The sequence below is a fragment of the Meriones unguiculatus genome, chromosome 20, assembly GCF_030254825.1.
Source record: "Meriones unguiculatus strain TT.TT164.6M chromosome 20, Bangor_MerUng_6.1, whole genome shotgun sequence".
Taxonomy (NCBI): Eukaryota; Metazoa; Chordata; class Mammalia; order Rodentia; family Muridae; genus Meriones; species Meriones unguiculatus.
Window position 1 is genome coordinate 64,487,866 of NC_083367.1, and position 23,914 is coordinate 64,511,779.

General features: G+C 46.4%; 1 protein-coding gene across 1 annotated transcript in view; it reads right to left on the reverse strand.

Moving 5' to 3' along the window:
- The window catches only part of Arid1b (AT-rich interaction domain 1B), a 350,803-nt gene that overhangs the window by 73,122 nt on the left and 253,767 nt on the right, over window positions 1-23,914 (reverse strand). Inside the window, 1 exon segment of the mRNA XM_021649052.2 lies at window positions 4,697-4,786. Within this exon segment, the coding sequence (XP_021504727.1) occupies window positions 4,697-4,786 (90 nt within the window).

Here is a 23,914-nt window from a genome sequence, read left to right on the forward strand (position 1 = left end):
CTTTAGTGTTAGCTTATTTGTTTACTGGACATTTTCCCCCTCAGCTTAAGACAGTGATAAACGGGATTCTTGAATTTGTGAAAGAATAACTTCAAAGAAGATCAAGCCTTGGTGAATTAAAGCATTTAAGCCGCCGGGCTGTGCAGCCATTACAGTAATTCCCCAAATACCACACAAGGCTGAGCCACGTGCAGTAGGAACGTGGAAGACTCTTCCCCAGACAGGACACATCTGACCTCAGAAGGGTCAACAAAAATGTCAAAACTAGAGTGTAAGGGTAAACTGAGGTCATGAAGCAGATTTGTAAGGGGTGGTGATGACCATGGGAAAGAACAGGCAGCTCTCTGAGTGCACACAGCATCAGGCTGACCGAACTCCACACACCAGTGATAGACTGAGGAAGAGAACCATCCACTGGAAATCTCTCTCTAGTGCTAAAAGCATTTGAAAACTGAGAGTCAAGAGAATGTGAAGGTGAAGGCAAGGAATTTCCAAACTGAAACTGTCAGGGATTTAAACCAGGGTCTGGGCCTCCAGCTGTCTATCACTGTCCTCTTTATGAGACAACAAATTGTGCCAAGCTTTTTGGAGAAAAGGAGTCAACTATGAACATCAAGCCCAAGTCATGGCTCATTCTATAGGAAGTGAAAGCAAGGAGAGCATCAGGCTCACACGGCAGAGCTCGGGCCCTGTCTCACTGTCATTCAATTGCTTCACCAAAAGCTGAGGCATCAGCTGCTGAGAGCGACAGGGCAAAACACACAAGGCTCCAAAGCCACCGACACCAAAGCGTGCTTTTCCTTTGTACAGGGACGATCTATTTTCATGCTGGCATCTGGTAAAAACCTCAGAACTGCTGCCTTGTTTCTGTGAGCCAGTTCAATAGAAGATGTCACACCACATGTATGACACAGTGGTCACGGGCCAACCACCTCAGCAGTGTCTCAACTAGAAAGGCAGACAGGGCCATTTCTCTTCACAAATAGGTGTCCCATTTCCATCTGGAGAGAGAAATAGACTGTACGAAACGTTCTTGTTACAATTTAATATCTTCAGTGTTTATCTGCTTGCTTCTCTTCACAACGTGAACTGCTCCAAGGAAGACTGAAACTAATGACCCGTTCAAGGCTTTAACCCGGGCTCCCCGCGTTGCACCAGCTGTGCCACTGGGTTAACTGGCAGAACAGCTCTCTCCTGTTCCCCTGCCACTTCAGAGCTCCACACACAGGCCTCACAGCAGCCTCCAGGCCGTCCCTGCCCGCTCCATTCCCTCTAGGCTGCTGATGTACATCCAAACTTACACCATCTATCACTTGGTAAGTCAGAGCCAGGGGAGGGCCAGACTGACTGCCCCGATGGTAGGCGGGGGACAAGGCATCCAGCCTTTCTCTATGCGGTGTATACTGCGGAAGTTGTCTTCAGAGTGGACAGTCAGGAGGGTAAGTGCATTGCTGGAAGAAGCAAACAAGTGCAGGGCCTCAGCACCCTGAGTGCTCCTATTCATACCCCAACGGCACAGGCAATGCTCTCTGTGGGTTTCCGCAGCTCATCTGAGGGGCCTGTACGGTGTTCCTGTTACTAAGAACCAAAGCCTTTCACTTGCTGCTTGAGACACAAGTCTCAAGACACTATGTGCAGTGTGTCCAAAGGATTCTGACCCTCATTTAATGTACGGATAGGCAGAGATTTCACCGAATGCCCAAGGTCATAAGATCATTGAGTGCAATGAAACCCAGATCTTCTGCTCCCTGGGCTTCTGCAGGTGAAGAGAGCCTGCACACGGGATGCAAGGCATTGCACTCTGAGGTGGACAGGGCCACAATTCTGGCCCCCAGTGGAGCTCTAGCTTATTGACTGCTCCAATGTCACCCACCTGTAGGTGCCCCAAAGGGCTTCTGGCCTTGCCTATGGGGGAAGGGGACCCACCATGCATGGGCCTCTTCATTTACCTCATACCTGGCAAACACGGACTCTGAAGCGAAACATGGGTCAGTGACCTGGACCTAAATGTTAGTGAAGAGAGCCAGACAAGAAGATGTCAGTGGCTCCCAGAACCAGTGTACACAGACTTTCTCAGACAGGGTTAGTGTGGCACAGATATACATGCAACCTTATGTACTAATAAACATAAACTATAAATAAAAGAGAAAGCCCCCAAAACCCAACAACCCACACCTAAACACTAATGGGCTGACTGCAACCACCGAGGTTCCGTGCAGCAGTCCACAAAAGCATCTGAGTGTATGCCACACCCATTCTGTCACATGCTTTCCTGGGTACCAGACTGTTTATTTATAAAACGCCGTTCCTGAGAAACATCACTTGTGGAGATCAGATTCCAGGGACAAGTTTCTTTTTTGTGTGACTCTGTTGACAAACAATGGCCAAAGACCTTATGATGTTTGGCCATACAAAACACTTGAGATTTATAAAAATGCAACACTCTGTCATTGCTCTTCTCTTGGCGGGCCTGGGCCAACTCAGTTGATCTAGGTCTGTTACAGCAGGAGTGGTCCTCAGTTAGGGACGGCTGGTCCTCAGGCTGCTACTGCAACCCCTTTCTGAACATGGAGAAGAAAACGAGATCTTTATGTAGGTTGGCAGGGAGAAAAAATGAAGGTTGGGGCTGCTGTTGAAGGATTCTGGAAGACGTCACCAAGGATGCCTCCCATGTTGATCTGATGCTCACACACGGGTGTCAAAGGACTGCCTCAAGCCACAGAATACATTTTCCAGCACATCACAGCCAGCGGCACCATCAATTCTGCCTGCCATTCGTGTATGAGAGGGAAAGTTCTTAGGGGTTCTGTTCCGACCTATCTCAAGGACTAATTAAATCCTCATTACTACCTTCTAATTATTCAAATACTATGGGATTACGCTCAGGAAGTCCCTGCTGGCACACTAGATGAAAAGGGTTAAACAAGCCCTGTTGGTTTTGTGAATCCAGTTCTAGTTAGTCCTTCAGAAAGCCACCAGCACCAACATGAATATTTAACTAGATACCACTGTGAAAATTAAAAGGGAATTCAATTAAAAGGCTTGCAAAAAAAAATTAATTCTGACCTCTCTACATCTGTCCAAATAAATAAGGCTTCCTTCAGTGTTTTTACCTAATTGCTAATCCAATAAACCAGAAGGGCATTTGCCAGTTTCATTAGGCTTAACATGTTTTAGGAGTTAAAAATGTGATAGCTTCAATGTTAGTACTTATATGTATTTATCTAGTCAGATGAATATTCCATATTCTGCCCAAGCCCTCCTGAGGCCAAGCCACACCACATCGGAGGAAGCAAGAGAACTGGCAGCACAGTGCTCTCCATGCAGGGGATGCCCTTCCAGTTATTCAGCGAGGCCTCTGCACGCATGTCAGCTTTTCATACTTGTGTTTCTGCACTTTCAAATCTTAGCAGTTTTAAGGGCTAAGGGTGCTCTCTGAGGGGCTGCGAGGGCCTCTGTGAGGGAGTGTGCTGCACTTGGTGTCTTAGGCCTCCAAACGAGAGGCATCTATGTCCTGCAGGCGCTCGGCCTGGTCTGACAGGTAGGTGCTCAATGCAGGAAAGTTTCCTAATACTGCCTTACCGGCCCAACTACAGACCCAAGATACAAGCCAGGGCCAATGAGCCAGTCCTTTTATACCCCCTCTGTACTGGCAACAGCAGGAGCTTTTTAACAGGCTGACTAAACTGTGTCACCCTAACCTTCATGTAAGAAATCTGGGGCAGGCCCAGTAGTGGGATTCACTATGTGCACATGATGCTAACACACTCTAAAGTTTCAAAATCATCTCTACAAAGCTCCCAGGAACACTAGCACCCAGGAACTTCTGCCCCCAAGCCCGCTGGTGTGGAAAAAGTGACACATCTGATCTATAAGCAGAAGTGGCTAGGCACAGAAGCAGACAGTATGTCACGGCAAGTCCATATTGAACTATGTTAGAGTCATCCCTGGGCCCAGCAGAGCAGAGCAGAGCAGAGCAGAGCAGCACAGCTCCTCTCTACACTAATCTGGGTTAAATCGCCTTTCCCTACCTCTGCCCCAGCAGCAAGTGTACATCCCCACCAAGAACAGAAGGACTGAGGGTAAGCCTAATGGACACCAGGCGTTACGAATGCACCATGCAGTGACAGTCAGCACCCAGGAAAGCCACGCAGTTTGTAAATGTGGGACGACATCTGTTTGAAGGCATCAGGGAAGCACACTCTCTTCTTCTGACCCAGATGCCACTGCGCCTCTAATGAGGGACTCAATATGAACTCTACGGCCTCCCTTGGGGAGCAAAATATGTGGTCTTTTAGGCTGACTCCAGTCTGAAGACCTTACAATTTTACGCAGGATCATGTTCTATGCTTAAAGTTTGCTTGTGAACAGCACAGGAACGAATGACAGGTCAGAGCAATCTTCTTCCACACACAAACAAATGCAGACTCCAACTTGTCAGAAGGAATGTGAGATGAGATGGGCCTGTGCAGGTAATGTTTTGTGGTGCTTTGTGAACACCCATTCTTACAGTCTTGAGCTGCCCTCAGTCAAATGTCACCCAATCTACAAAAATAACCTTCCTCTTCCTAAGGGCTGTTACATGTCAGCTTGGCTCATTTGTAGAAAATCCTATCATTTTGAACATTATGAAGAGCTACGTGGGTAAGTGACCTTATGTGCCTTGTCTACAATGGGCATGTGTCCTGAGACTCACCTCTTTCCTGTGGCATTGGTGACTGGCTCAAGGCAGGGTGGGAACTGGATTCTGACTGGCTCCCAGGTGGTTGAGGAGGCATCTGGCTGCCTATAAAACACAGGAGGGAAAGGGGATTTAGATTAACAGTGCAATCGCAAAAACTAAGGCATAGTTACAGCTCAGTTTTATGATCACAAAAGACACAGAGAAGAAAGCTAAAACAGTATAATACTGCATTTTCCCTGCAAAATGAAGAAGATAAAGATATTTTCCAAAAGATGTGCTTTAAAAAAAGCAATTAAACAGACTGGGAGCAGTGGTGCACGTCCGTAGTTCTGGCACACGGGAAGCAGGAGTAGGTGGATCTCTGAGTTTGAGGCCAGCATGGTGTACAGAGCCCTGGCTACACAAGAGAAAGCCTGTCTTAAAAACCAAAACCCAAACCAAAACAAAAAAACAAACCAAGAAACTGCTGCAGAACGAATGATCAGACTCATGGAGCTATCAACCATGGTTGCATTCCCACAGTCCACAAAACCAAGACTGCCAGCTAAACTTAGCCCCTGGAGCCTGAACTCATCCCTCAGGACGGAAATGGAAAAGAGCTGGCATTCACTCACCGGTGATGTCAATATAGTAACCGCCTAAACTTAGAGGGCCTCCACTAAGCAGCACAAAGCAGTAGGTACATTAGCACTAGAGAGGGGACGCTGCAACTTCTGATTTTCATTGTTGATACAGCAACAACATCTATTTAGTTCCCAGCTGTTTAATATTTACTCAATTAATTTTCACATATAATGTGAATTTCTTGAGGTGAGAATCATGTCTTTTCATTCCCTGAATACTTTTCTTAGCATGAAGAATATATAATAACTCATAATCTAAGAATATAAACTAAAGGAGAAGACACTTATTAATAAAAGAGAGTCAGGATCATGGGAAGGCTTGAGGCATAATTCTGAAATTTTATCCAATGTACTTGACAATATTAGCTCATTTCTAGGACCAGAGGTTTAGATGCATTTCCCAAGGCTAAAGGTCTGGCAGAACTAACAAGTATGAATTTAACACCATCCTCAAGGCCCAAGCAGTCCTGGCATGAGGGCATCGCTACTTCATGCCCTACTATCTCCCTTGGTTACAATGACTATAAAAGAGACACCCCTAAACGCACACACACAACTTCCACATCTAGTGGTAGTCACGTGACCACAGCAGCTTAACCTAACTACTTTGATTCCGCAGGAACTCTTCTCTCCTAGCTAAATAGAGTACCAACAAGAATCACCGCTGAGTAGAGATGAAGACTGGTGGCATCAAGACTGCCACCCATTTGACCCACTGGATGACAGTCCTGTGACATACTTGCATACATCAGTACTGGGTCTGTGGATTGCCACTCATGAGTAACTCTAGTAATGGCTGCACAGGACAGCAAGAGGCAGACAGACGGCCTTCACTGTAGGTGGGGGATAATATAAAAGTTGGTAAATATTTCTAAGTGTTACTCTGTCACAATCAGGAGACACCTTGAGCGATGAAGAATCCCTAGATGTGCCCATAACCAGTAGCATAGAAGTCCTGACAAACAGCATGCTGTGCTCCACTTGGCTTCACCTTATACACCTGCAGTCAAATTAATACCAAATATTTAATTGTACAGTAAAAACATTTAGCATTCTGGTCTAAAATAACTTCAAGGGCAAATGCTGGTCACTGACATGGCTATAGATCCACAAAAATTGCTTTGTAGATACTGTGGATTACATGTCTCCTATGAAATGAAATACCCCATGGCCCCAATCTATCGTCCATTTAGAAATTTAAAGCGCTCTGCAGCCAAACTCGGACTTTCAAAAGTGTCCCTGGGGAATGAGTTGCCGAAAGACAGTGAGTGCTTACACTGTAATGCTTGCTTCTGCATGACAGGCTGGATTCATAGGCTCACAGAGAAAACAAACAGCCATTTGTGTCAACACAGGCCAGTATGGCTTCCACCATGCACGCCCGAGGCACTGCTCTCCCAGACAATGCACCAAGCAAAGATAAAAAGACTGCAAGAAACCCATCCCACCGTGCATAAAACGTTGTCGCAGCCAAGCACTGCTGCGGACTGCCCGGTGCAATGTAAGGGCGCAGTCCCTTCAAAGCAATAACGGAGTACTCGCACTAAATCCACCCTTCAACAAAATAAACAGCTGTTTCATGTTGAAGAAAATGAAATCCAAGCTACTTCTGTCTCCCCACTGTCACCCACACACTCTTTTCAGCCAGTTCATAACTATTACGTAACTGTAATTACTGAGGAATAACATCCTGTGTGCATACAGGTAGAGCGACTGTTACAGCAGATGATCCAAAAACATGTGTGAAATTTAACACAGAGGAACTCACTGTGTCCACAGTCCACAGGAGGAAAACCAGAGTCCTTTGATGAAAGAAATCAATTAGATAAATACCTTAAAATCTATGGGGGTTTATATATACTGATTTTAAGTCAAACTTTTCAGTTTGGTAATTATTTCAGAGGAGGACATGACCATGTAAAGGAAACAAATCAACCTTAGGGGAACTCTAACATCCATAATTCAATTTCAACCAAAATTCAAACCAAGAAGTGTTCCCTTTGTTAAGCCCCATGTTTTACCCTCTTCTATGCAATGATATAAGCACAATGGGAAAAATACAGTGGACAACACCATGGTAAATGATAAGGAATCCCACCACTTAGAGCTATACATCTATTAATAGCTGGGAAAACATTTTTGTGTAACAACCCAAAGTGAGCAGCAGTGAGCTCCTGTGGCTCCTACTTTTGCTTGGTTGAAACACCTGGGAGCGAAGCTACGCACACAGAACACCGTCACCTCTACCTCCCCTCATGGAGGCACCTTATGTAACTACGACATAATCATGTTTCCCACGAAATGTCCTGGTCTAGGATCATCCTAGGTTGCTTTTAGCTATTGTGCCCTTACTGTCCCTCAGTCTTTCCCGATGCCCTATAATCTTGACACTTCGGAAGTGTACTATCGTATTTTGTATGATGTTCCCCAGTCAGACTTGGGTAACACATTTTCATCGATGAAAAACGAGGCCATGCAATTTGGGACAGGGGTGGGAAACACTGTATCCTAAGCCCTCCTATCATGGGGCTGGGACACTGGCACATTTCTTTTCTGGTGATCATGTTGATGACACGCTCTGGCTGGGGTTCACTTCAGATGTGGGTATTCCTTTCCCCACATCTCCCGAAGCTCTCACCTGCTCATTTCAGCACCTATTAGAAAATCCTGCCTATTTACCACAAGGGTGTCTGTTTTTCCCCTTTGACGTCCGTGTGTTAATAGATTTCAGTCTGAGGAAAACCATGTCCCTGTGCGGTCCTCTTGTCTGCTGAGGGAAGGACCACATCTTGCATCTAAAGAACAGGACACGAAAGGTGACGAACCACCCCTGCAGTGCTGCCTGCCGCAGCAAAAGCAAAGGGTTCTCTGGTGTGCTCAGTTATTCCGTGGACTTGGACATGAGCACGGGAAACGGCTCTGTATGAGCCGGACTGTTGGCTTTAACCATTTTAAGGAATGGGTGTGAACTGACTTGAGGAATGGGTAAGATTCTTCAGATTTGAGGTCTTCACTCCTCAAGGGTTTTATTGTTAACATAAAGAATTGGCATGTGTGTGGAAGAAAGAGGTGCCCTCCTTGACGGCTCTCCACCTACATCTCACTTGTACAGAGCCTGCTTGGGGAATCCAGTCCGTTTCCTTCACTATGACTGTAGGTAGGCCGCCATTGCCTGTTAACACCCGGCTTAAAGGGCAGGCACCAGCACACGGATCTAAACTTTTCTCCAGCTAGTCCCTGTGCTCTGACAGCTCTCCCTCTCTTCACTGAGTGTCCTTATTAGGACTACCAGAGGCTTCAGGCTCATCCTGTGTTTGTCACACACCAGTCCTGCGACCCATCAGCCACTTTTAGAAGTCCTGGGCCCTGATGCTGGAGGGCTATGCTCTAAGATTTAGCTCTGAGGGTCAGGGTGGCTCACCATTACTAATACTAATGCTAGCTCCCTCATGGGACAGAAGCATATCCTATCCCATGTTTTACATGAACTTATATGCTGATATTTATACACACACACACAAACACACATTCACATGAGTTTATAGAAGTTTCTCTGATTCCAGTCCAAAACATTTAAGGCTTCTTATTTACAACTTTTCCAACAATAACAAACCTAAATTTGTGCCTAAATCGATTATTAAAATTACATACACGATTTATTAGTGTGCTATTCCATTTTCGGTGCTTTGTACTCCATGACTGGCAGCACTTGTGTTGGCACTGGGAGATGCTTGTATACTTTAAAAAGTGAAAGTTAAAATGTCTACAGTTTAGAAAGTCAAAGTCATTCTCTCTTACTCACAGTGGCCTGTAAACTCTAGTTCTAGGGGATGTGATACTATCTTCAGCTGTCTGTGGGCCTCAGGCACACATGTGGCATAATTCCTAAATACAAATACTCACACAGACAAAATGTAAATAAATAAAAGTTTTAAAGGTTCATTGTAATCTAGTGATTTGACGTGCTATCATTTCCCTTACTAATTTCTCATATATATGTGGCCCAATTCTGGATTTCCTGTCATACCATCTGTGCTGGGGTACCCTTATCTTTCCCACTTGTTCTTCCGCCTTTAGCTGAGCCTCTTGTTTAACGAGCCCTGGCTGCTATCTTTGGTATGTTGTTGATGTTCATGGAAGCGGTCATTCTGCTTCATGTGCCTCCTAAACAGACAAACCTTGCTTTGGCATGTTGAGAATGCCACGGCCTTCTTCTGTCTTAAAATCATGACTGGGGATGACTGGACTTCTGTTAAAGATTATGTCTCCTTATGCTTATTGTCATGGTCTATAATATTAATACAGGTATTACTACAGAATCATCCTAGACTTTCTGGGATAAATGCCACCTGGTTATAGTGCATACACACACACACACACAATTAACACACAGCTAAATTCTGGTGTTATGCTTCCTTTATAAGTCTATTTTTTTCTAATTAAAAATAGGTAAAAATTGAACCAAGCAGTCAATAAAATAAGTATTTTCAGTAGAATACACAAGATACTGTGACTTTATATGGAATGTAGAGAGCGCTGGCTCATGTGTGTTTTGGCAAACTGGTACACATGTAGTTTGTGTACTTTATAGGAAGCAGGCTAGCTAATTAGTAATGTCTGTGTGGCTGTGATGTTAATATGGCTCATTTTGGTCATCACTGAAACCAACCTCTGGGCATGTCTGTGCAGTGGGATGAGCCACTAGTGGCTGGCTCTATTCCAGGGGCCAGGAGCCAGGACTTAGCCAAAAGGGGATGGGGAGCTGGGCCGCGGCACTCACCACTCTGCTTCCTGCCTGTGGATATGATATGAGCAGCTGCCTCAGGCTCCTGCCACCAGCACGTCACAGCCAGGACTGCACAGTGATGGACGCTGGGATTGATACTCACACATGTTCAATTCACTTCTGTCTTTACTATATGACAGTGTCCTTATAGTATGAATCCCACAGGAACAGAGACCTCTGTTGCTTCACTCTTTGCTACATCTCCAGAACCATACATAGTAAGCATTCAATACATATTTGTTGACAAATGAATAAATGAGTGTTTATTCCAGAACACAAATCCAGACTAATAGCTAATTAGATTTTTTTATGAGTTAACAGTAATCATGTAATTTTATCTTGTTGTTCTAAATCAAGATTAGGCAACCTTTTTTTTTTTTTTAATAAACTGGCAGATAGTAAATATTTTAGGCGTTGACAACCATATGTTCTCTGCCACAACTCCTTAACTCAGTGATTGTGGGTAGTTTATAAGCAGCCACTGATGATACATGAAATGGTAAAAATAGAACTTTATTTAGGACACTGTGTGGTGCCCTGGAACGGTCCCACAGGCACAGTCAGCTGGTCCCTTATAAATGATTCTACAGTAAGAGAAGGTGCAGGCCAGCAGCTCTGAAAGGCCGACAAATGTCAGACAGTGCTTAGTAAGAACAGCACCTAGAGGTAGTAGCCAGCACATCCTCCTGTACTCAACACCGAGGCTTTCGCAAACTCACTGCAGCGTGCCACGGAGCCGGTAGGAGGACACAGCTGCGAGACGCAGAAAGCTAGCGTGCCTCCCAGTCCAAAGGCCCAGGACTCACACGGCCCCTTCCCAAGGCTCTAAGAGCAGTATAGGATCTCCAGGGAGAGGAGACTGTCCCATGGAGTTTCCTGTAAGCTGTGCACAGAGCTCCACGATTCAGCCTTTGTGAGCCATCATCCATGCTGGATGAGCTCTCTAGGGAGTGGCTGCCCTGAGTCACCTGTAAGTTGACTTCAAGGCTCTTAAGTAGCTTCAGTAAGACCCCTAGTGCACTGAGCTATGTTTGGTGGAATTGTTTCTCCGGTCTGTTTTTGGTGGCCTCTCTGGGGTTAATCAGCGCTCCCTTTTTCCAGGGGAATTCACACACAGCTTAGCTTAGCACCTTGCAAGCCAGGCTTCTGGAAGACTCACTACCCTCCTTGGCAATTACAACACATGCAGGTCTAAGAGCTGAATCACTTTCCCGGCTCTTAGATCAAACAAAATAGAAAATAAAAACTATGGCTGAGCTACGGTTGCATAGATCATGCTGATGGCGCTGTGCTGGGAGGACAGAGGAAAAACAGCGTGAGCAGGGTGCGCAGTAGCTCTGCTGAGGGCAAAACTCTCCTGGGCTCTGGCCTTCCTCTGTTACTACAGCAGGTAAGATCAAGAGCTGAATTATAGCTGGCTCTGGGGGCCAAACTATCCAGCCCTTTTAAGTGTGTCAGTATGTGTGTGAGACAGACAGACTGTGAGTGTGAATGTGTGAGTGTGTGTGTGAGAGACAGAGAGACTGTGTGTGAAGGTGAGTATTTGTATGAGTGTATATGTGTCTGAGTGTGTGTGTGTACTCCCACACACATTCCATAACTCATGTATACAAGTCAAAGGACTGTTGCAGGAGTTGCTCCCACTGTGCAGGTCCCCAGCATCAGCTCGGGCCGTTGGTCTTAGCCGCCGCCTATTTACCCACCAAGCAAGCAGCGCAGGGATCTGTTAAAGGACTCACATCTTTGTCCGTAAGCACCTCAGATCACTGAGGCAGCAGCTAGCCACCAACACTGCCCAGGGCTTGTGATGTACATAACGTGCAGCCTTACTGGAACAGCAATCTCCCGGAATTACTGGTACAATACCAGTACTCGGGGTTTGTTATGTGGCTGCATCCTTTAAACACTTAAGACATTCAAACCCAACCACTCCCAAGTTCATCTTAGACTCACAATCCTCTCCCTGAAGTTGCTCTCCCCCCACCCTCCCTCTGTAAGTGCATGCTCCAACCTTTGGGAATTGTCTTTTTCTCTGACACATGGGTTCCGGGATCAGATTCTGGTCATCAGGCCTGGTGGGAGCTTTTACCGGCTTAACCATCTTACCTGATCTCCCTTCCTTTTTTTTTTTTTTCCTCAAAGTCATATAACAGGAAACTGGTAAAGAGGAGAATGGATTTTTGCATAAAACTGCAGTCAGTTTCCATCTTTCAGACTTTCCCTGCTGACTGTTTACCTCAGGCTTCCACAGCTTGAGAACTGAGTGCACTGAGGTCCCTTGACTTCTCATGCAGCCATAACAGTGAGAACGGAAGAAACAGCTGGCAGATGAGCAAGGGTGAGTGTATCGCACACTCACGCTGAAAGAACCCGGCCCTTGCCCGAGTTTCACAAGCACCTGCACTTTGATTTGCAGTGTTAATTTTCTCAATTAAAAAACAAAACAGTGACACGAATACACTGAGATTCAGCTGGCTTTCTATATTCAAAACAGAATTTCCCTATTACCACATTTTAAGAGTCACATTTTATCTATTTATTTAGTGTGCCTGGGTCGGTAGGGCCACACAGGTGCCACAGTGCAGGTGTGGTGGTCAGGGAACAACTTGCAGGAGTTGGCTCTCTGCCTACATGGTGTGGGCTGTGGACGGAACCACGGCACCAGGCTTGGCAGCACGCACTGTCACCTACTGAGCTGTCCCTGCAGCCTTTTAACTTGTTAAAGCACACTTCACATTTGCAGCATGAAGTCAGTTTAACAGCTGGTCATCTGAAGCCTTGAGAGCCCTGCAGTGTAACAGTTCAGATGGAGTTTTGAGGCCTAAGGTAAATGCAATCTGAGACTAGAAGGCTGAACACGGGCTGTAGACTTTACTGTGTGGGTCAGTTAGAGCTCTGACTAAAGACAGACCGAGACTGAGGACATTTTCCTCAGTAGGTCTTCAGCGTGGAACTGTCACCTACAGTCTGCATGAAGAGCCTGGCTGTAGGCAGGGACAGCTCTGCTCTTACTGAGCCCAGGTTCCAGTGCCAACGGGGAGCAGCGGTGCGGCTCACCCTGGCAGAGCACACGGAGCCAGCTCTGCTCCTTTCTGTGCTCTTTACTCTCAGTAAGTGGTGAAAGAATGAGAACTTTCCAGAAAACAAGAAGCAGCCACTGAAGGAAAGGTAAACGTGGAGGCCTGGCCATCAGCTCCCTCAGCTAATGCCAAGTGAGATGACATCAACAGGAGGGGGTGGGACAAATGGGTATGACAGGGGCGGTGCCTATCCTGGGAAGTCGGTGTGGGAGACATTCCTGGTGGGTGTCAACGCCTTCAGCTGACTAAACTACCTGAAAACGTGCTGGTGTTCTCCACAGAGCACATCCTTTCCAAAAGCTCTCAAGACTCAAAGGTCTGCACCTGGAAAACTGCATTGGCGGCCTCCGTGGGGAGCATGAGTTTGGATAGAATGCTGCTCTCCCAGGAAGAGAGCACTCTGATGTCTATTTAAAAAGTGGTAGCTTCCGAATCTGACCCACGCACAACCCCAGACAGGAAACACTGCAGCGCCACCCGCTAAATCTGCTCTAATCCTTGCTTTGATGTAAGAGGGAGGGGGGTGCAAACAGAGCAGACAGTTTATATTTCTCTCACCAGGACAAATTAATAGAAACAAAACCTAATTTCCCCCTTCTCTTACCCATTCTTATTCCTCTTCAATATTTTTCCACTTTCTAAGATTCCTTTCTTTTTGTTTGAGAAGCTTAATATTTGGCTGCCTTGTGAAGAAACGGGTATAGTGACAGATGAAAGACTTGTATTCATCGTGGAATTCAGAATAAGGGGGGAAATCGACTGCTGTGCATTTAAGATTCTAACAACCTTGCAATTTTGTATAGTCGTTCCCCCACCCGTTCTTTTGAAGAAATCTGCCTTTATTCTACTAATAACTAACCACAGTTGCAGCAGCATGGATCCGATTAGCAGTTCTTATGATACAAAGGGGACGAGGAAAAAAAAAACCTGTGAATGGGGTTGCCAATTTGTCCACCTGGACCCCCAGGAGAAAGATTAGCTGAGTGCCTGCCGCTTCCTTTCTTCCCCTGTATCACCCTCTCTACTGCAGGATGAAGGCTTGGGAACCCAGTCCTCCCTTCCTCTAACCAAAGCTGTGCTTGCTCCTGCCCCGCCGGTCACACTGCCTCAGTGTGCGCTCGCACTCCGTGGCAAGTCTGCCTGTAAACACGTGCAGGTATGAAAATGCCATGCAGGACGGGCCTGCCCTCTTCACCTTGGCCACACGCCATGAGCGAATGCCTGGGGCCTGCAGGCACAAGAGGCCACGTTTTAGCACAGTACTCAATCCACAGGCATGGTGACACTACTCCTGGATGGGACAGATGGGAGGAAAAGTTGCACTGTTGTTTCTTTAACACTAGAATTTCTGGAATTAAAACACTGGCGACTGGGTGCCCAGGTAAAGGTGGAAGAAAGAACGGATTCTGCAAAGTTACACTGCCCCTCCAAACACATGTGCCCTCAGCTCCAGACATACAGAATAACAAGTTAATTACTAAAACCTCAGCCTCTATTCTATTAAATAGAGAATTAACTTCTGTTAAACACGGAATTAACCAATTTATGTTTGAAATGAACCTAGTTTCTGAAAGTTTTTAAAATGTATATTGCATTTGAAACCGCACTAATAGTTTATTTTTGTGATAAAGCTGCTCTGCCGTACGTGGACTTAAAATGTCACTGGCTGATTTCGAGACTGATTCTGTGGCACGCGTGCATGCGTACGTGTGCGCCTACACAGACAGAGGCCGACTCGTTCCTTCTTCCAGTTACAGTTTTAGACAGGGTCTCTCACAGAGCTGAGTGCACTGCACTCACCTGGCTAAGCTGGCTGGCAGTCAGCTCCAGGGCTCCACTGGCCCCTGCCTGGTCCCTGGAACTACAAACGTGTGCCACCAAATCCAGCTTTTATGCCGGTACTAGGGATACAAATCCAGGCTGCCGCGTTATAGAACAAGCATTTCTGGGGCTGAGCAGTTCATTTCCTTTGAGGCAGGGTCTCATGCAGTTCAGTCTGGCCTTCAACTTCCAATATGGCTGAGGCTTGGTCCCAACGGCTAGGACTTCAAGCATGCATTCCCAAGCCTTGTTTATATGATGCTGGAGATAGAGCCTGGGGCTTTACTCCCTCTAGGCAAACATTAAACCAACTGAGCTATATTCTCAAACTACTTTTAAAAGTTAAGCTGGGTAGAGGCAGAGGAAGGTGGATCTCTGTGAGTTTGAGGCCAGCCTGGTCTACAGAGTGAGTTCCAGGACGGCCAAGCTACACAGAGAAACCCTGTATCAAAAAACCAACACTAAGTGGGTTCCATAGCAATGGGAAGAGGGACCGCCTCTGACATGGTCTGATTAGCCTGCTCTTTGATCACCTCCCTCTAAGGGGGGAGCAGCCTTACCAGGCCACTCCTGATGAGATCTGATAGACTAAGATCAGAAGGAAGGAGAAGAGGACCTCCCCTATCAGTGGACTTGGGGAGGGGCATGTGTGAAGAAGGGGGAGGGAGGGTAGGATCAGGAGGGGAGGAGGGAGGAGCTTATGGAGGGATACAAAATGAATAAAGTGTAATAAAAAAAAAGAAATATCTCTGAGGTTCATTCTCCTGTGTGATGACCCTCAGTTTAAAAAAAAAAAAAAGTACAAGTTAAAGCATTCTATTGCTCTGGGAAACTCAACTTCAAGGCTAACAACTGAAATCTCCAAGACCTATGGAGTCTACCTAATAGACCCCTGTACACAATTAAAGGTAATAAATGTCTGAGTGATGTGTTCTGTGGTCCCAGTTCATAGTGCGCCACTCAGTGGCTTTTGACAAGAAGGAAGATGTACAGTGAGGCCTAGGGCAATGGGCACCTGAACCCTTCCCTTCACCAGGGCAGTCTGGCGAGAGGGCTTCTGGGGGCGCTGGGCTGTCCCCAGCTGGATGTGGCGCAGCGGTTGTGCTCTGGGGCATACACCGCTTCAGAAGTCTATGAGTTGTGCCACGTTACCCGGAACCTCTGATGATATGGGAAACAATGTGAGGGCGCATGACAAAGAACAACAGAGCACGGAGAAGAAGGGGTATGCTCAAGCCACAGCCTCACATACCCCCACACTTACTTGAGATTTGAGCTAGGTATTTATCAAGCACACTTGCGAAATGTCTCGTGCCTTCCAAATATCTGCAGCGAATTACTAACCTGTTGCCAAGGCAGGGATGTAGTCAATTGCTAATCTCACCACAAATCTATTGCATCTGTGTGAAAGGATCAGCATTAGGCAAGGGCCTTCAGACTCAAAGGCTGGACTTAAATCGACAAGCACGGGGCTAGGAACTAGGTTTTTAGGTGCTGTTCTTAAAAGCAAGCAAAACAGAATGATAGTTAAGTCTCTTTGAAGAGGAAAAATGAATGTGAGAGGAAAACCCACCAAGGCACAAAGATGGCACAAGCATGGGTGAAAAGCTAGCCACAGAATCAACTTCAGATTTTCCGTACTCTTTTTTTTTTTTTTTTTCCTTTTTCACAATTGGCATTCTTACATTTGGCCAACATTTACTGAGCGCCCCCTGCTGGCAGCACTGTTCTCCACCCGTGATGTAAAGGGAAGCTGCTGTCTCCAAATTTAAAGCCAAATGGAACACACCAAGGAAGGCGAGGAAATCAGTAGCCTCTTAGTGACAAGAAAGAGATAGCTGGATCTTGAGAGGTGGGTTGGATAACAGGGTTGGCATGGTAGGCTTTAATTCAGCTGTGTGAGCAAAGGTCTTACCCAAGGTCACAGTTAGCAGTCCAGAAAAGGAAATCTGTTCCCCGACTTCTAAGGGAGAAAACAAGAGGAGGGGAGGGGAAGGAAGGAGAGGGGAGGAGATAGAAGACAGAGCAGTATACCGAGGACTGAGGTTCAGAGCTCTAAAAATGATGCATTTTTTTTAACTTTTTTTTTTTTTAAATCAAGAACTTAAATGTTACTGGGGTTGTGGTGGTGGTGCAATGGACTGAGAGTGATAGCTGAATTGTGGACTCTTGCACTAGCAGATTCAGCCTAAGATTATAAGTGCATGCTATCATATTCTTTTTTTTTTTTTTTTTTTTTTTTGCACTGCTACTGAGTTCATAACCTAGCTCTAGAAAGGTCAGGAAAAAAAAAAAAAAAAACTAAATACAAAACCAGCAATATGCTGTCCTTAAGAGGCTGTTTACCCCTAAGCATTTCAGTGACTGATAATTAAATAATAATCATCTAGATACTAAAAACAAAGTAACTGAGACCTCCTGGGGGACCAGTGATGCTAGCACACCTGACCTAGAGGCTCTGGGTAGCTAGAGCCTCAACTTCTGAACAGTAAAGTGAGAGTGGGGGCCGGCAGTCTGTGCTCCCATCAGGCCCAGGGCATGTGGGCAAGGCTAGGCAACTTTACATTTAACTTCTACAGGCTTGCACAGGTCATCTGCACCAAAATACAGCCCCTGCATCCACATCCTTACATCGAACTTTCTGTTAAAAAAACAAACAAAACAAACAAAACAACTCCCCCTGAATTGTGAAGAAGAAGAACTAACAATCGTCAAATGGAGCCAGGTCCATACTAAATACCAGACTGCCCTTTCACACACTCCTTCATCTTTTACTCTCCACAGCCACTGCTCTCCAAGGTCTCCTCCCCACACACCCACTGTGTATACACTGTGACCCCCCCCTTCCTTAGGATCCCGCCATGGCCTGCAGGCCCTGATTCTGCCCTTACCCCTTGTCACACATTCAGAACGGTTGGTCCCTTGTTAAAGCCTAAACTGAACCACAGCATTCCTACCCACTCACCTTCTATTGCCCTTAAACCACATATTCTAACCAGACAACAGTCCCCGTATCCACTGGGGATATACCCTAAAACTCTAGCCGTGCTTTGACACTGCAGGACACTGACCATTCTATGTTGCTGCATTTTATCCTATGCGCAAATGCCTTTGATAAAGTTTTCTCTTTATTAGGCATAGTAAGAGATTAATAATAAAAACATGCACCTGCCTTATTCATTGAGGGAGGGCAATCAAACTTTTTAGCTAGCTTGCTCTGGGGATTCTCTGGATCTGGGTTCCGGGGACTCTGAACTCCAGGCTGAATGTTTAACTGCCAAGACAGTTCCCAGACTAAGAGCACAATCCTGCATGTGTCCTCACACTTGTGACAACACGGACCTCCGCATGGCATGCAGGTCCAGGACCTTGTCCACATTCTTAGAAACACATCCACAGTCTACTCTGTGGGATGAATGAACCATGGAGGCAATAACCTAAGGAAGGGAGGCCATGAGCAGCTGGGCTGCTGGCCTTTCACAGGAAGCACCTGATGAGGCCGTGGCAAAGTGCACCTAAACCACAGTGCGGCACTGGGCGAGGTCACACCTCTGGCCCTGCACTATGCACTAAAAGCAGTTTGCAAAGACAACCCCTGATGTCACTTTCTGTTTGGAAGGGAGAATGTCAACACGAACCATCCCTGGTTATACCACTTATAAACATGCAGATGTGGATTATTAAAGATTAATGCATTTCAGGATTGGCGTCGGCATTCCGTTTGTCTCGTGCCGAAATCAATTCTGCTCTTCATTAGTCAATGACAACTTACATCATCCTGTTATGGAAGAGAAATCAAAGGTGCAAGTGTGTGGATGAGAGTAAGTGATGAAACTGATTAGGATCAGGCTTACTGGCTGTAATCAATCAACACATCACAATATCCAGCTTCAGCTTATCAGACGACAGGGAAATAGACACGCCTTTGCATCAATGACTTACTTCATTTTAGAAAAACACTCATACAGAAAAGTTCAGGAACACATCGGTCCTAGGCACCATTCATTAACTGGTATTTCCCCAAATGTAGCAAAATAGATTCTGACGCTTTCTTCTTCGAGGCTTCAATTAGCTCATAAGAGCTTTTTACCCCTCAAGTCTTGAGTCCTCAGTACAGCAGTCAATGGCAACTGCTTTTCCTCAGAGTTGTGCAGGGCTGCCGGCAGGTTTGCAGTGGTGACGGTCCACTAGTGGCAGAAACCAAACGAGGCCAGAAGTGAACAAGGTGTCTGAGTCTCACTTTAGCAGACAGACAGTGAAAAAGGACACGGCGACGCAGGCGCAGACCAGAGGTGGGGGCGAAGGTGGCAGAGGACTAGGGTTGCGAAGAGCAAGGGTGGCAAGGGATGTGGCGGCAGAGGGTAGCAGGGGCTTAAACACAATGACCAGAGAGGGTGAAAGGTCGGGTGGGAACGAGCTCGAGAAGTTCCCAGGGGTCATGTGTTCTCGGAGTATGGAGGGAGAGGAAGAGAGAAGCTTAACTTCAAATGTGCTAGAAAAACTTTAGACCTGTACCTCTGAAAAGCAGAAGTCATGCTCATCACCCCACCGGGAAAATGCCCCTGGGTGTAGTAGCAGGTACCACAGAGCACGGTTGGTGTGTGTGTGTGTGTGTGTGTGTGTGTGTGTACGTGTGCCTGCCACACTCCCTAACCAAGCTCCCCAGAGCTGCACACCATCTCTCAGAACCAGAACACGCGTCTGCTTCCCTCACTGTTGCTAAGCATCAGCTCGAAAGGAGGAGAAATCACTGCTTCGTTTAACACACAAATAGTTTACATTGTAAGGGGAAAACCACTGGCTAAGTTCTCTCAGTTTCTAGAAATGCTGAGTTGATGTTTTCTGTGCAATCACAGACTAGAAACATGGAGATATCAATGGCACCTTGTGTTTAATTTTTTTTTTTCTTTTGCCTGCTCAGTTTGCCAATAAGCAGCCTGCATTCCTCTTGGAACAAGCTGTCAGAGAATTTCTACCTCCAGAGAAGCCAAAACGGAGCATGTGATAGAAGTTGGGATGTGAGCTCAGCAGGTACAAAGGAGGCTAGTGCAGACACACAGAACAACTGTCACACAATATCACGTGAAGCCAGAACTTGCAATGCTAAAAGAAAATTGGCCCAGAAACATTTACACACAGAAACAAACCTGTAATTTACCCTCAGTTTTATTAAGGATGATAAATTAAACCATGAAAAATGTATTTACTAGGATAGGCCTGGCTTAAGCCTTGAACAATTTAAAACTCTATGAGGAATGGATTAAATGAAAGAGTGACACTGGCTTGCACCCTCTGCGGTTCATTTCATAGACACGAATCTTGACAAATGACATCAGGAACTTATCATTTCCTCTCACTAAAACTCTTCCTGCTCTCTATGGCCCATGACTAACTCCTCACTGCCATCCATCTTTCTCTTCTGTCTTAGCATCCTTTTCTGAATCTGCTATGTGAATGTCAAATTAAGTAAGAAATTTTGGTTTTTGACAAGAATATCTTCTTGTTTGTAGCTGTAGCTCTGGAAGTCACTTAGCATCTCACAGAGGAGGGGCTGTAAATATCACACAGCAGCCCAGCAACTTATTTCCAGATGCACAAACACACAGGCAAGCACGCATGCACACACACACACACACACACACGCATACACACATACACACATGCACACCCCTTTTTAAAATGTGCATTTGTTGTCTGAGGGCAAGACAGATGAACAATTCACCCTCCAGGAGGTGAAATGGCAGGGCTCTGGAATGAGGCTGAACTCTAAGGAACTGAAGTTCATAGCATACAGGCCATCTCTGGCCAAGCTTCTTTTGCAAGCTCCCATCCTGGCAAGCTTTTGCAAAGCACAGAAAAGAAGCTTTGCCAGGCAGGGGTATATCACCTTTAGGGAAGGGGACATGTATGTAGGAGTTGTATGTGTTTGAGAGAGAGAGAGAGAGAGAGAGAGAGAGAGAGAGAGAGAGAGAGAGAGAGAGATGCAGAGGGGAGGGGCCTTACTGAGGAGGAAGGAATGCAGAGAAAGAGGGGCAGGGGGTGGCGTTTAAGAGATGGCTCACAGACCCTTCCTCACTAGACTCTTCTCTCTAGCCCTCTAGACTCTTAGCCTCCCTAACACAGCCGCTCCCCCACCTCATACGTCCAGCTGTCGGTTAGAGGGGAAGGAGGGTGAGACACCCCCATCAGCAAAGTACTCAGGAACACTTACACAACCTAAAAACAAACAACAGAAAGAAAACAAAAGGAGGAAACAAAATCAGGGGAGGGAGGGATTTGGCCTTTGTATTTGATACAACTCTGTTCTGCTCTCATGGGTGGAAAAATGTACCTTCCTATAATAAAAACCAGCACCACACAAGAATGGCCAGAAAGCCATGTCCTGTTGGTGAGGCATTCAAGTGATACCTAACTTTGTACTTTTTTGTCCTAACCTATTACCATCCAAGGCCATCTGCAGTTGGATGAGAGTGACTTAACTCCATGCACAGCAGGCCAGAGGCAAAAAGATGGAATGGAGCAGGAGCGCGGGCAGGACCCAGACGTTCTTGCCCTTAGACATTCATTAAAAAACCAAGGCAGCAGCATGAGCGATGCTGCCTCTCAGGCCAGGAACAGCACCTGCCCCTGCATGGCCAGTACTCTCCCGGCTTTTAACCTTGGCTGCACCAAACGTGCAGGCAGGAAGAGCTGACAAAAGTGGTGGTGTTGCAGAGGGTGAGATGATCTACATCTGTGCTTTGTTCGTCATCTGCAAGAGGGCTCTGGGGGCAAGGCCAGTGAAACCAGCACACGGGACTCAGGCATTTGCGGGGCCCTGGCTGGTGCTGACTCAGCTCAGGCAGAGCTGGGGATCAGAGCCAGCACATATTTGTACATTCAAGGGCAGCTGTCCTTAAATCCTGGCAAGGAACTCCTAGGCTGTAACGTGAGAAACTGCCACACTGAAACATGACCAAATTGGTTATTATTAGAAGACACTGATGGCAAATAGTTCGCAATTAACCACAACCTAACCGAAATGAAACACATGTGCCTGACCCACAAAGAGGATGAAGGCTCTTCGCTGTGACCTTTAAATGCAAACACAGCATGAGTCAAAAGGTGAGAACTGAGGGGAAGGTACGCAGAAAGGAGAGCCTGGAATGGCACCAGGGAAAATGCCACACAGGTCGGCCTGCATGCTGGATGCTGTGTCAGCTTCTGCCTCCTAACAACGGGCACCTGTGATGCCAGGCACCGTCTGTGCTGACTAAGGAGGCAATTCATGTCCCTAACAGGAAACTTCCAACCACTTCCCAAGAGCAAAGGCACCAGGAGTGACATGTGTGGCTGGGCCGTCAGGACTCTGGAGCTGAGCCTCAGACACTCACAGGGTTGGGCCTTAGACCCTTTAGCACATGGGAGTGACAGGCAGTACAAGGACATCAGGGATCTGGATCAGCGATTTAGGACACTTACTAGGGTGCAGATCTACCTGTGAGGCTCATTACTTGACTTTGTTTATTAGGGCAGAGACAGAGAAAAATGGTTATTCTCTGCAAGCAGCACCAGGGAGAATGCTCGTGGCATTTGGCTCTGCTTTGGCCCAGCTGTGTGCACAGCAGCAAGGGCTTTCCAGTGAGCTGCTGGAAGGGTGGTGCTGAAGAGCCAGTCCACAGGCAAGGTCAGGTAAAACAAGCGGGTGCTGGCAAGGGCCAGCGCAGAGGAAGCAGGCCAAAGGCTGCACAGACATGCTCCTGAAGAAGTGGTGTGAGAATCAAGCCCTGGGAAATCCTGCCTCTACAGGGCACGGATCCAAGGTGTGCGGATTCAGAGTCAAGTGCAAGGAGGCCGTTATCCCAGCCAATAAAACAGAGAAATGGGGTGGGGGCTCAGGCTGAATTAAGTCTCTAATGGAAACTGTATTAGCACTTAATTAAAAGTAAATAGCAAAAATCAACTCCAATCGTCTCCAACCTATGTGCAAATTTACTGTAAATGGAAAAACTCAAGGTGTTGAATGCTTCTTAGAGACAAGTTCCATCATACAGCACAATTGCAGTGGAGACTAGGGTATTAGGGATGTCAAACCGTGGAAGAATTTTCAAGGACAGCAGCAGGCACAAAGCAGAGCTAGTCTGGACCTATAATACAAACTGTGTCCTGTTGATCCACAGAAGTGGACCTACTCAAGTCCACTGGAGACCCAAATGTCATCAATGAGTCCCAAACGTACACTGAAAATTTTTTATATTGTTGGATTTTGCTTTTATTTTGCTTTGTTCCACCTGTGCCCTGGCCCTTCCCTCTTAGGAGAACGAATACATAACCCTGTTTTTATTTCACAGGCCTACTCAGCTAGAAGACTGGATCTTAAGAGAGAACCTGAGCTTCTAAATGGTTGGATTTATTTGTTTGTTTTTGTTTTCTGAGAGGGTTTCTCTGTGTAATAGCTCTGGCTATCCTGGAACTCACTCGGTAGACCAGGCTGGCCTCGACTCACAAAGATCTGTCTGTCTCTGCCTTCTGAGCACTGGGATTAAAGGCGTGAGACTGCAGTACTTTTCAAGTTATACTTTACTTTATCTTCTGATACTCACATGATCTCAGGTGGGAGAAAGGGTTATGACTTAACAGTGCTGCATCTGTGCGCTGATCAGGGAGCAGACGTGTGACAGGTGATCTTGGTTAGCAAGCTGACACATGAGGGAAGAAGAGACCTATGTTGAGGAATCGCTTCCGTCACACTGACCGGAGTCAATCTGTGGGGCACTAAGCACTAACTGAGCCCGGGGTACCACTGCGGGCGGTACCATCCTTAGGTAGCCTAGGCTGCAAAATCAAGGCAGCTGAACGTAAGCCAGGGAGTGAGCAAGTAAACAGCAATCCTCCATCATTTCTGCTTGAAGCCACTACCTTGAGTTCCTGCCTTGTACTC